This window comes from Platalea leucorodia (genome assembly GCF_965183815.1).
Source record: "Platalea leucorodia genome assembly, chromosome: 2".
NCBI classification, from domain to species: domain Eukaryota; kingdom Metazoa; phylum Chordata; class Aves; order Pelecaniformes; family Threskiornithidae; genus Platalea; species Platalea leucorodia.
The window spans coordinates 31161984-31175937 of NC_138824.1; the positions used below are offsets into that span (position 1 = coordinate 31161984).

Below are 13954 nucleotides of genomic sequence, written 5' to 3' on the forward strand. Positions count from 1 at the left end.
AGACAGCTCTGCTCACTGTTCACTTAGCATAAAGTCAGATGGTGGATATAAGGTGCATCCTAACCATTTTTTTACATCAGTGCTCCAAACTTCGTACTGTTCAGGACTGTTTCTCAATGCTGGATAACTCTTAAGTCCATTTTAGCTGAATTCTGTCTATTACAAGCAATTTAGCAAACCGCAAAGTTTTAACTGCGTGTTCTGCTACTCAGTGGCTTAGATGTGTACATAATAAGATTTTCCTATTTAGCAAAAGTACCAAAAATCAAAGTAAACATAACGTTTAGTTGAAAGGTCCGAGTCTTAGCAGCTAAAAACTACCAAGAATCAAATATTCAGAGGGGGGAAGTACAAATGCACGATACATACAAACCAAGTTATTTAAGTTAGGGATTGCTGACAGCTGATCGCAGTAATGCACTGTAGTCATTTAATCAGTCCACTTAGAAAGGATACAGAAACCCTAACATATGGAGGTACTGTTTGTGTCCTCATTTCAGGAACTACTTGTGTATTTACAACAGATAGAATGAATATAACTATTAATGGTAACAAAATATTTATTGCATGACAAACCATTTTACAGTGACCTCGGTTTTCCCATCAGGAGGTAGATGCCTTCTAAAATTTAAAATTGCACTAAATCATTTAAATAATTTTTTTTTCTTTATTCTTTGGGACAGATGGGCAGGACATCTGTCAACTCTTCCTACAGCCTCTTTGTTGACAGCTGAATGGAATAATTTTCAAGAGTACGTGAAGTTGCTTTCAGGAAGAAAATTTCCACTTTTGAATAGAAAAAATAAGCTTTCTACAAAGATACAGTAGTAAAGGAATTTTCAGTGATATTTCCATTTCAAAACTGCTTTATAACATGTATCTCCTTTCTTCACTTCAGACAAAGAGTATCTGTCCTAAGGGAAGTTGTGCATAGTTAATACTTCAAATTCTAAGCAGGAGGCTTGCGATCGTCAGTAGCATCCTTATACCTCCTATCACTGTCTGCTTCTCAGCAAAAAGAGCCATCTCCATTTAAGAAAATGTATGTGCAAAGTAAGGAAGAGCTTTAAACCCTTCAAGCTCATTTCTTTTAAGAACTGACAAGTCAATTTCAGACAATTTTAATCTTTCAATATTGTGCTTATGTTTTATTCAGAAGAAATTAAAGGTATCTCAGAACATTTTGTACAAAAGGTATATCTAAAGGAAACAGACAAAAACTGTGTTTTAAAAGAACCCTGAAGAGAGAAAAAATGAGCCAATTAGTGATTTATTAAAAGTTATATCCTAAAATTAATTGCTGATGACTACAGCTGGGAAAGAATCAAATTGGGTTACAGAATCTAGAAAAATAAAAAATTAACTCGTTGGTTTTGTATATATCTTTGTGTACTGTTACTTTATTCACTACCAATTCAATCATTTAGTCACACCAAACTGAAAATTAACAATTTATCAAATCCCAGTAGCTGTACAGAATTACGCCCGTCTGTGCTGTTCAAGACTGACAACCCTCTTTAGCCAAAAAGTATGCCCATCTGCCATAGAGCTACAACTATAAATAAGATTAGTTTGTACAATGTTACTTGTGTCACCCTAGTAGAATGCTGTAGGCACCTCTCCGTTAAACTATTAAGAGTTTAGTAACACAATCAGGAATTAAGATCAACTGTAGCGATCTGAAACACTTCTGCAGATAAATTCTAATGTAACTGGGGCTGCAAACAGAACTCTGTAATGAAAGGGGGTGGCAAGAAGGGTCAGGGAATTTTCATTCCTTGCAACAAGCCACCACAACCTTTTCACGTTCATAATATTCTCATTTTCAAGTACGTACTACTGTCTGCAGGAGAACGAGGCATTGTCTGTAAAATGTGACTTTTATTCATGACAGTGTCTTAACTGAAGCTATGAGACAAGGCTAAGTTTAAAAATCGGTCCAAGGTTTATAATTACAGGAAAGCAGCATGGTATACAAAGTAGTTTTACATAGAAAGCAGGACAATGGTTTAAACAAATCCGTTTCTCTTGGGCCTGATGCTGCAACTGCTTCCAAGTGAGTAAACGTCTCTGACTAGTTCTGACTTCCAAAGGGCTATTCATCTATATAAAGATTAACCAGATAAAACACGAGGAGTTTTCTGTAAAAGAAAACATTAATTGCTAACCACTAGAGCTAGAAATAGCACTACAATGAGACAACCGTCGTGTGAAATACGGTAAAAGCACTGAAACATTTGGCAGCTTTTTGGCTTTGGGACGGGTAAGGTTTCCACGCGGGCAGAGCAAGCACGATATATCCTTTCCTCTTTTACACCAAAAAAGCAGGTCTGTCCTGTAGTTCGCTACGTAACGTACAATTAGTTTTTTATGCTAGTTGGTGACTTCCCGTGTACCCCTTTAGATGATCGAGCTCTTCTGTAAAAGGATTGTAACCTTGCTCTCTTAAGCAGCGTAAGGCCCAGAACAGTTGATCCGCCGGAGGGAATTCATCCCATTTAACCCATTCCCAACCTGTAGGGGGAAAAAAAAATAATAAAAATAATAAAAAAGCTAGAGTATAAAATTAATCGCGTAGCAATTCGGCCTCTGCAAGCCTGGGTGGATTGTGCAGGAATTGCCAAGGCAAATCCGAGGTCTCCGTTGCACACACAGCTATTTTAAACTTATTACTCTCCTCCCCGTAAGCCCTGACGCTACGGGACACGAGTGCTGCCTCAGAGCTGCAGAGTAAAGGTACCTGCGGCCGCTCCCTGACCTCGCTATGTCGAAAATGACGTGGTCATAAAGGGAAAAATACAATAAACCAAGCCGCAACGCGCACTGCGGTACAACCGAGCGGGAGAACAGCCGTGCCCCGGGGCGACACCCCCACACAACCCCCCGCCGCGCGCGCCCCTCACCCTCGTTCTTCTCGGGCTCGCGGTTGCGCGGCTCCGCCCCCGGCTCCGCCTCGCCCTTCATGAGGACGGTGACGTAGTGGTAGCGCGCGGCGGCGCAGACGGCGTTGACGGCGGAGGCGAAGCGGACGTTGCGCAGCCGCAGCGCCGCCTCCTCCAGCGTCTCCCGCGCGGCGCAGTCCGCCAGGCTCTCCCTGCGGGCGGGGAGGGCACGGCCGCCTCAGGGGAGGGAGGGCCGGGGCGGGCAGCCGGCTGTCCGCGCCGCCGAGGGGGGGGAGGAGGGGGCTCGGGGCTCCTACCCGAACTCCAGGTGGCCGCCGGGGAGCTGGTAGGTGCCGGCCCCCAGCGAGCCTTTCCTCTTGCCCAGGAGGACGCAGTTGGGGTGCGCGGCGCTGGTGACCACCACCCCCACGCCGATCCCGGGCCTGGCGGGCGGCGGCGTCTCACCCATGACAGCCGCCGGCGCTCGGGAAGGCTCCGCTCCGCTCCCCTCGGGCCCCGAGCGCGGCAACGGGCGGGGGCGGCTCCTCCAATGAGGCCGCGACCTAATTTTGGGAGGCGGTTGCCCGGTGAGAGTGTTAGGCATGCGCATGGGCGCCGCGGTGACGTCATGTCGCGGCGAGGCCTGTGGCGCCGCCAGGGGAACGAGCAGTCACGGGCCGAGCGCTGAGGGACGCTGCACCCCGTATTTGACGACTCTGCTCGGCGTCACTGCCAGCGTTACGAGGGCAGCAGGCGTCACGGGTGAGGAAAGCAACGAGCTTCCCAGGCCGGCTCGCAGGAGGGAGAGAGAGGGCCTGCATGGCGAAATGGCTCTGCGTTTTGTGGTTCTGTTCGGGGTTGGTTGTTTTTTTTTTTTGGCCTCTCAATACAAAGGGGCTGATGAGGTCACCGAGACTTGAAAATAAGTATGTGCGAATGAGGGGCACCTAAAACCGAACAAACGAACTAGTTACAACTCGGTTTCTTGGCGATCAGGGTGCCCGTTGGTCCCTGACTGCAGATTTGTTCAGAGCTTAAAAAATGGCCCCTCTTAGATTAGCCCACAGTTCGTGCTGGGTGAAGACTCTGACTCTGAAGCGTCACTAAGAAATCATTAAAACACAAACTACAGCTTTAGCTAAGCAGAGATCCAGAGGCAGAATAACAGTTCCTGACTGATAAAATCAGAGAAGAAATCAAAACTTCTGTTTACCACCATTTTCACAATTTTTTATCATAGAAAGATAATTTCTATAATTACATAATAATGTAATGATAATAAGGTACAAACTTTAATGTTCCTTATAAACAACTGTAATATTTGTCAGATTTTCCCTTTCTATCTATCAGCCTATTGATCACAACAGGGATATGAAGTATTCCTTTGCAGGACTTTCAAATACCTTTTTGGTAAGGTTTTGAAGTACTTGTATACAGATGTTTTTATTTACTTATTAAGGTCATAGGGCCAAACTGGCTGAAAATTAATCACTGTGTTTTGTGGGATTAGTTTTGTGGTGTTTGATTCCCTGAACCGGCTCAGTACGGCATCAGATGAGTCCCAGTGTTGGCACGAAGGAAACGTCAGAGGAGCGTATGGCTGGGTGCGTGAGAAGCAAGGGTTCTGTTTAGCTGTAATGTCAGCCCACACCCTCAATTACTGACATTAGTAAATAAAAAAATAATAATCTTGGGCAAACTGCCAAGCTAACTGACTTTCTGTAAACCAAGCTTGTTTGTTTATATCCATCCTCCAGTACAGCTGGAGTATTTTAATCTCCAGATTAAACATCAGTTGGTTATGTCACTTCTGTATTTACAAATTAAGATGACAGCGATCTTAGAAAAATCTTACCAAAGACTTTTCCTCACCCACTAAGCTCATTCTGGTCCAATATATCAAAACACCACAAGGCTGCTGACGTGAACAATGAAAACATTCCACTTTCTGTGTCCACTGTTTTCCTGTACCTTATACCAAACAGCATTTACAAACAAGTTTGAGGGTCATTCTCCTCATACCTTTTTAAATACAAAAAAAATATTCATACAATCAAACCATCAGAATGGTAGCAGGATACCGTTTCTTACAAATATTTTATTATATAAAGATAATTATGTAGAATATAAAAACTTCCATATTTCTTATAAACAACAGTAATATTTGTTATTACACTAAGATTTTCCCTTTCTCTCTACCAGCTTATTGATCACAACAAGGACATGAAGTATCGTTCCTTTACAGGACTTTAAAATAGCTTTTCTGGTAATGTTTTGAAATCTGCTTTTATGCAGGTGTTTGTATTTAATTGTTTCCATTTCTTCATCTTATGTTTGTGGTCATTAAAGAATACTGTGTGAAAATAAAACACACTTTGTTGACTGAATCTGTTCTGACTGGCTTCTCTTCAGGATTTATTTTGGTTGTGGGCATGCGCTCAGAGGTTTACACAGATCATGAAGTAAATATAGGCCAGTATTTCTGAGTGTGATGGTGAACAGACATCCACTGAAGAAAAGAAATGAGAACAAGCAAAGGATGAGAAAGTAAAATGCATCTATTACTATAGTAGTATGTTGAAAAACTTGCAAGGTTACGATTTACATACTCTTTTTTATGAATATTTCATCTGACAAAGTACTCCTGCGACATAAACAGCTAAACCAGTGTCTTTAAACCAGCACGCATCCAGGCTGCTATTGAAAGAGCGGCACCTGCTTTTCAGGCCCAAGCACTTGTTCCTCATGCTAGCGCTGTTACTCAAGTGGCTGTGCCGTGAACTGATCTGGCTCCAAAAAAAAATCTTTTTTTAAATGAATTTGTTTTCTAGCATGCTGTGGGTAGCACAGGGAGGGGATGGGACGGAGTTAGATTGGATTAAACATAGCATGAAGCCAAACCTAACTCGGCAAACTGGGAAAAAGATGATTTTTTTCAGCAGGATGAGTTCCCTGATACGGTTTACAGCTCAGGTACGTGAGTGAGTGAGTTGGCAGAAGGGAGGCAGCAAGTGTGAGCAGCTGGGAACAAGAATGATGGGACTAACCATGTTAGTGACACGCCAGATTTATGTCAGATTAAAATGACTACGCAGCCGTTCCTTAAGAAGAACACGCGTAAAGAAACCAGGTCAGAACAGCACACAGTGTGCAAAAGCTGCTTGAAAAGCAGCTACGCAACCAGAAAACATCCGTCTTTCTGAGAATCTCATGCACGCGGTTCCCTGGCTGTGGAATTTACTACATATTCACATTCGCTTGGCAGAAGTATGAACTGGAAGATAAAAGGATTATGTTTAAATATATTACATTGCAAAGCTGGCGTTCAGAAGCTGGGTGGAATGTGACAGCAGTACATGGTATCAAAGCCCTGCCAGCAGGCTGACTGAAACGTGAGCTTGGAAGATGTATGGATTTTCGCTCACTTGTGTTCAAGCAGCTGGTTGTTATCCTGAACCCTAGTACTGAAAATTTAAAATTTAACACTGTTAGCTGTTTCCTCACTTGTATTTTAGCAGAAATATCTCCGTGACGCCCCATGCTTCCACTAAATTGCCAAGTCTCTTAGCATAAATCATCCCTTGATGTAATGTTCCAGCTTGATAGAAATTAATAGCAGAAATTAGGAAATGTATCATACATTGTTTTCATGTTGAAACATAAATAAGTTCGATCACATGTACATAATAAAATCCTGTAAATTTTTTTCCAAGGAAATCAGTAATGCTCTGTTGCAATTTTAGTTGGGTGGAAAGTGCATTTCTACCATTCTGTATTACTGTGCAGAGAGCTGATCCTCACCTAATGAAGCAGTGCCAGAACTCCGTTGATTTAGGAGCTGAAGTGAGTCTCCTGGAGACTGACTTGTCCCCGCTGCTGCAGAGTGTTGGGGTGAGAGTGGCAGAGCACTAGAGGAGGTTGCTTGGAGAGGCTATGGAGCCTCCATCCTTGCGGAGACTGAAAATCCGACGGGACACAGGCCCGAGTGAGCTGCTGGAAGCTGGCCCTGCTTTGAGCAAGGGGTGGCATGAGGGGGAAGAGGAGGGGTGGGAGCAGATGGCCTTCAGAGACTCCTTCCAACCTAAACTGTTGTATCGTTCTATTTTGGCAGCCGGTAAGATTTCTGCTTACAAACTCATGTACCCAGGATTTGCAAAAATAGAGAAATTTGTTAAAAGGTCTGCACCTTTTGATTTAAATAATGGTTTTACTTTTTAATTTCATGGAAGCAAGTAGCTCCTAACTCTGATATGAGCAGCTACACTAATTTGAAGGCCATTCCTCTCCTTAAAGCCAAGAAAGGATGACAAAGCTGGTAAGATCAGAGAGGCCTGGATCTGTTAAGTCCTGTGCGATATCCTGGGACATATAGACATACAGACATACAGTGCTACAGAAATATGAACATGTGTGGATGATTTTTATTTCTTGTGGAGATACCAGGTATAGTTGAAGTTGCTTAGTAGTTTCTAATTCCTTGGGTTTAGTTCTTGCAATTTTACTAAACTAAACCATAAATATTAATCCCATAAATTTCTAGCATGTCATCTTTGTGCATTAACTTTTGGGTGTAATTTCAGCAAAGCCAATTCAGTTATTTCTAGGGGATACACTGGGGAAATATAATTTGGGTTTGGGAACAAAAAAGCCTGTCAGGAGGAAAACGATGCTCAGTCATCAAAGGATGAAAATCTATTCAAGATAGTGTCAGTAAATGCCCGTGCCATTTGTGCACAGTGCTTTTTAAAGGCTTGCTGTTACTACCTGAGTATTTCACCTCACACGGCATATTCCAGTCCCTTCAGCTTAAATTTACCCACTTACTTTTCCTTGAGATGCTGTCAGTTAGAACTGGGCGGTAGTTTTGCCTCACAGCTGAGAAATCAGGACTATCCACCCTTGTCACGTTCAGTATCAGCAAGTGAGGTAAGTCACCAGAAGTGAGTGTTCAGTCAAAAACCGCTCACATAGTCAATAAAGCCGAGGCATGATCTAATGAGCTGTCATCCGCTGCCTCTGAGATGCGGTGATGGCAAGAGAACATCTAGTCTCCGTGTTTCTGGGTGAAAATCCTGGCCTTTTTGCCACAGTAGGATGCTGCACGCTCACTACTAAGACAGGAGCTCTTGTCCCCTTTCTCTGCTGGGCTGTTTTATTGATATTCAGCTTTAGTTTCGTCAGGTGCCAGAGTCTTTTCCATGAGGATGGCCAGCCTGATTTATGCAGCTGTGGTTCTGCACTGACAATGTAAATATAGCAAGAGCACCACTCCAGCTATGCCATTTTTCACATTAAGAAAGATGGTAATTAGGAGAGGTTGATAATCTACAGCTCCCTCCTTCTATGGGGTAATATAATTCCATGCTGATATTTTTCCTTTTTTTTTTTCTCCTCAAGCTTGCTATCTTAAAAACGTATGAAATTGCACTAACGATAGATACACATTCTACTAGTAAGGGTACAAAACTTTACACTTGAAAGTGCCAATGCAAATTCTACCTACACATTTAATTTGCCGGTTTGTTTTTTTTTTATATGTCAGTCCAAACGTAAAGAGTAGCTGCTTTAGACAAGGAGAGAAACTGAATGCAATTTTTTTGGCTTGCCTTTTCCATTTATATTCAATCACTAAGTTGTCCTGATTCAACAGGAATAAATGCTGCCGTGCTTATAAGCAGAATCTTGCAGGGAGCTGGTAGCTATATCTTCTACCAGGATATTGTGCAATAAGTGCTTTGGAGATTTTAGATAAAAGAGGGTTCTCCAGTAGAGTCTGGTTCTACAACAGTAAACCAGACTTTGCTCTTTGCCCTCACATAACTTAAGAGAACTCAGATTCTTGTAAGATATGTCTGAATATTTTCTTTATTCTTATCATTACTTACGTAAAACAGCACAGAATAGCTGACAGGAGTTATTTTCTGTTCAATAGCTTGTCATGCATTTTGTTAAGCCAAGATGCACTACCATGCAAGTGCACCTACCAAGACAAATGTGTTGTCTTTTGATCCCTAAATCCACTCTTTTTTCCCCCTTGTACATATATGGCAAACAACAATTCTTGTGATCTTTAGATCTGCTTTAGTTTGCTTTCTTATAATTTGAGATTGTTTCATTTAATTTCCTTGATATTAGTTCTCTGCAATTGCAAATATGCTTTCATACTGATAATTAATATTAATTGCTTGTCAAATAATTTTTTCCCCTTCAGTTTATAACAGATTTGATATTTTGTATGTCTCCATCTAGAAGTTCCTGAAGTCCACAAAATGCATTTTAACAGTAATAAAGAAAAAGGAAAGAAGATGGGTGAGAAAACAGCTTTTGCTCCAACTCTTTACAAAAACCCCAACACTAAGAAGTAATACCTTTATTTTTTAGTACTTGTGCAGGTCCTCTGTGATAATGTCCTGCAGTGAGTCTTACCTGCAAATAGACAGCATAAACAATAAGCAGTTGAATGTTGACCCTGAACTATGTACCTCTGATCTGATTTCCAAAGCTCAGATAGGATTCAGGCCTAAAGATGTAGTCAGTGCATTACGATTATATGCATTATGAACACCAGCTTCATGGTTCAGTGCTGCAATGTTTATGCAAATTTCACTGCAGGAGAAGAAATGAACTTGATCTGCCTGCCTGAGCCTATTGGGAAGTGGAGGAAAAGAAAGATAGCTTGATGTGGCGGGGTCCCTGCTTAGGTCCCATGTGGCCTGGCTTCCTTTCCAGGCTTTGCTTCTAAACTTGATCTCTTCCTTTTCCATGGCTGTCAAATAGTATACTGCTAGAGAAATTCTTTGTTAGGAAATCCGTGGATAAAAAGTAGGCAAGGGTTCACAGTATCCCTAGTGTGCCACTGGCCTGTCTGTCAGAGTAATTAGTGATTTGATGGAGTGACCAGCAATGAAGCAATGGACAATACTGAGAAAGAAAAGAAATAAAGACTGCTCACCTCCAGCTGAAATACTGGAATGTCCACAAACGATCTCTCTGCCTAAGAAAGGATCCCCAAATAATAGAAGGGAAATTTTGCAGAAGTTAGCCTACTTTACCTTTGCCTATGCCCTGATCTTACCTTTATTATAAATTTATGATCTGCATCATTCTTCACAATCCTGGCTTTACATTAAACTCCAAACAATGTTTTTTCATTACCTTTTCATATCAGAATTTATAAGACCTATGAGATTTTCTACATTACATAGTACCTTATCATAGAACAGAAAATCCTTGCTTTTAATATTGTGCATCAGAAAGGGCCTAGCTGAGCAAAAAAAAAAAGGTTGATTCCTATAACCCTTACTGACTATCATGAACTCTTGTACTTTTTTAATACCGGAATATTCTTTTTTATATCAGTGATGGGATTATCATTCATATCTGGTTCCATTAAGAGCACTCTTTGTCATCAAGATGTGCTGTCAGCCCAAACGTGCTCACTGTCTTCACAACGATTCAGAGAATAATGGTGTGCATATGCAAGAGCAATAGGACAAATCAGAGCTATACTGTGATGAGAGAGTTTTATTGTCTTCATTGCTTGTTAATTATTTCTTTGCTCTGCTGTTTACAGACAAGACTGAGTCATCAGAATGATGTAGTAGGCGGTGACACAATTCTGTTTTATTTGTAGCTTTGCCATTAAGATTTTAAGTGACCTTGGGCAACTCATATGTCGGCAAAGATGGATTGTGCTCCAGCTTCTATGAAATTTCTGGGTGTATTCAATCCCAGGGCAGACTGAGACAGAAAAATATAAAAGCATCCATTAGCTCAGGACAAAAGTCCATCTAGGACAGTACCTGGTGGTCCAGAGTGGATGTCTGGAATATAACAGGCAAGAAATCACGGCAGCACTTTTGACTACTCTTCTACAGCCATCTGTGGCTCAATGACTTCTTAAGGCAGAGGTGGCTTCTGTGTATTTACTCTTCTCTTCTTTAAACCTACCAAGACTCCTCTTGAGCCCATGTAAACTTCCATCATTTGCAGCATCCATGGCAAGGTGATCCATAGCTTAACTACACACTACATGAAGAATCACTTTTGCAAGCAAAATCCTATTGCTTGCATTGAACATTTCACCTACCAGCCTTCCTTGGTGTTCCCCAGTTCTTGTATTGGGAGAGATGGTGAACTGGTACTTAACGTTCATATTGTCCCCTGTAGAAAACTGCACCTATCCAGACCTGAGCCTGCGTACAAATGCCTGTTGCAAGAACAGCTGAAGATGTCAGAATCTTTGCAGGAGAGACACTGGAGCACTTTCAGGGAAGGACCCTGGATTGCCTTTTCTGTATGACAGTCATTGGAAGAACAGACGGAATAACCTGTTCACATTGCAAATGGGTGCAGTAAATAGTTTCATGTTATTAGATGCTCCTGAGGGTCCCCTTAGCAACCTGCAGTTTGTCCACAGTCAACCCTGATGGTACTCTGCAGACAAGCAATGCAGGGAGAATTCATTGGCTGCAAGATGTGCTATGTAAAGCAATGTAGACGCCACTGAAGAATTCTTCCTACTTTGCTTCAAGTCATGTTTTTTGCTCTGACTTTGGCTGTTCTGGCAGCTAAACCAGTTTGGTCACCTACCGTACCAAAAAAGTGGGCTCCTCCCTCCTGTCTTCAACTAAAAGTGTTCTGGAAAGCCCAGTGAGGTTTTCTCCACGGGTACTGGGATAATTTTTAAGCCCCTGCTAAATCTCTTCTTTTGTTCTTGGAAATTTTATACCCTCTAAACTCGTGACCTTGGCAGAGGCCTTGGCTTTCTCACTGAGATGTCCTTCTTGGCAAGACCCTCTGTTCTAATGTTTTTCGACTTAAATGGCAACCAGTGGAGCTTACAAGGTCTGGGAAGCAAATCAGATTGTACCATTGTCACTAGGTAGATGTGGTAAATCCATAATAAAGCAAATTAATATCTATCTATCTCATAATGCCTGAGCCTTCTGGGATGCTTTATTTGGCCTCAAACAGCTGGCTGTCTGTTAAAATATCTTTGCTCCTTCTACCTCATTTGCAATGTACCTTTTTCCTCCTTCTTTATAGCTTTAAATACAGCTTCAGAGAGGGCCTCAATCCTGTGTTGAAAACTGTATTCTGACTTTAGAAAGAAATCTCACCATTTCAAACTTCAAATAGGAAGGAATCTATACCTAGAATTTTCTGGAGATTTAGCTAAACATCTGAATATCTATCAGAATCCTACAGTGCATTCCCCTTTCCTTGTACAATCTCCACAAGTGTGGGTCAGGTATTGAACCAGGCTGAGCCTATGCAAACCTGAGTTACTTTAACTGGACTCACTAGGAATTGCCTGGTTGTAGCCAAGATCATTATCTTTTCCTCTCTCTAAGAAAGCAAAGAAAAGGTGAACATGTCATTTCCAAGAACTGATGTTTTTTAAGGTTTGAGTTGTGTTAACTCCCGACCACCTTGTACTGACAGTCTGAGCCGGACGGTGGCACTGGTGATCAGACAGAAAGCAGACAGAAATTAATGCATTTTTACAACGAATCCCAGTTAGATCAGTTCTCACAGCTGACAAGGAAATCAGACAATACAACATTTGAATAATTAAAGCTCTCCATACAGCTGGTTATCAGACTATAGACAATGGCAGCAGCTGCCACAATCTTTCTAGAAGTCCTTCAATATTGCAAGACCATGTAACATTTCTTGTTTTGATGTATAAAACTCTTCTTCATTTTAAAACTGGAGGAAGCCACCCTGTAGTGAGAAGAATACAGAATAGTAATTGTAGTCTAAATGTCTTACAGCTCTTTGTAAAGGCAAGAATGAATTCTAAACCCAGAGAGATTTGTCCAACTTTTGCAGTAGCAAGCGACTGAGTGAGGATGTAAGTCTGGTTTCCTGACCTGCAGCCAGTACTGGTCTCTGAACAGTAGCTTTGGGCTTTTAAGCTTAAGGTTTTAAGTTTTGCCAAGCTTCGTTGCATCATCTTTGTAAACTTCGTTGCATACCCTTTCTTCCCCTTTCTAGGGGGGACACCATTTCAGAGAGTCTCCTGGAGTTGTGAGATTTCCTGAAGTCTGTATGTGGAAATGACACACAAGTAGTGTCCTGTGACAGAGCCACAAGCGGGCCTGGTGACTAGTGAAGAGCCACTGTGTGTACAGAGGAAAGGTAATTTGGTGGAGAAAGAGCACAGAGTTTAACTGCCTTTTTTTTTTTTTTTTCCCCCTTGGCAGAGGGAAGTCTTTTATCAGCTGTGGTGGAAAATTTTGGACAGTCTGTCAAAATTTTGCAGCTGCTTACAGGTTCAGTGACATGTAGGCCTACCTTGCATGTCTGAACATCAGAGGTGCACACGTAAGCACTCTGCTGAGCTCACTGCAATGCTACCAGGTGACAACAACACTATATACAGACAGCAGAGAACCAGAAGCAAAATAACTGAACCATGGTTACTCCGTCTTTTGCAATACTTGCCCAAGGAGAAGCTATGATAGTGCATTTTCAGTTTTAGAACAAAAACAAGGCAACTTGTCCGGTTATTGGGTAATTCCAGTTACAAAACTCACGAGAATCACAGCTCCGGCGTGGCTTTCCTTCAGATCAGATCTAGCTTTGACATCTATGATGTACAGAAATAACTGTATTTTCCCTTATTATCGGTAGAGGACATTTCTCGTTCTGGTTTCCCAGGCCACTACTCTTTTCCTAATTACTGTTTTCTTTTAAAGGAAAAAGCTTCGCCTCCTTGTGACTCGCCAGGTCTGCTCGCTGGTTTCTGCAGAGACGTCTGTCCCACGCTTAGGTTCGTTAGTGCCGTGGCTCAAGGCGGCCACGGTAAAAGTGCACGTACTAAACTGCAAAGGCAGAGGCGCAGCTTCGAGCTGTGCGAGGCAGACGCGGTTTTGTGTCAGGATGGAGGAGCCTGGTACGGGGGGAGAGACGATGGGCTGCAGAAGTACTTAAAAATATTGGGTCTTCAGTTCAGTTTGGTAATTGATGTGCTTGAGTTATTGCACGAAGACACCCTGAAATACGAAAAAAAAAAATTCCTCAGAGTAAAAATATTGACAAATTTTCCACTTCGATGCAGAACC

General features: G+C 42.0%; 1 protein-coding gene across 1 annotated transcript; it reads right to left on the reverse strand.

Moving 5' to 3' along the window:
* Nucleotides 1-1380: 1380 nt before the first annotated feature.
* Nucleotides 1381-4883, reverse strand: NUDT15 (nudix hydrolase 15). Its single transcript, XM_082337950.1, has 3 exons — nt 3200-4883; nt 2904-3094; nt 1381-2514 (listed from the first exon to the last, which is right to left on the reverse strand). Exons 1-3 carry the CDS (start codon nt 3490-3492, stop codon nt 2369-2371), a joined length of 630 nt encoding a protein of 209 aa, XP_082194076.1. The 5' UTR covers nt 3493-4883; the 3' UTR covers nt 1381-2368.
* Between the last annotated feature and the right edge of the window lie 9071 nt (nt 4884-13954).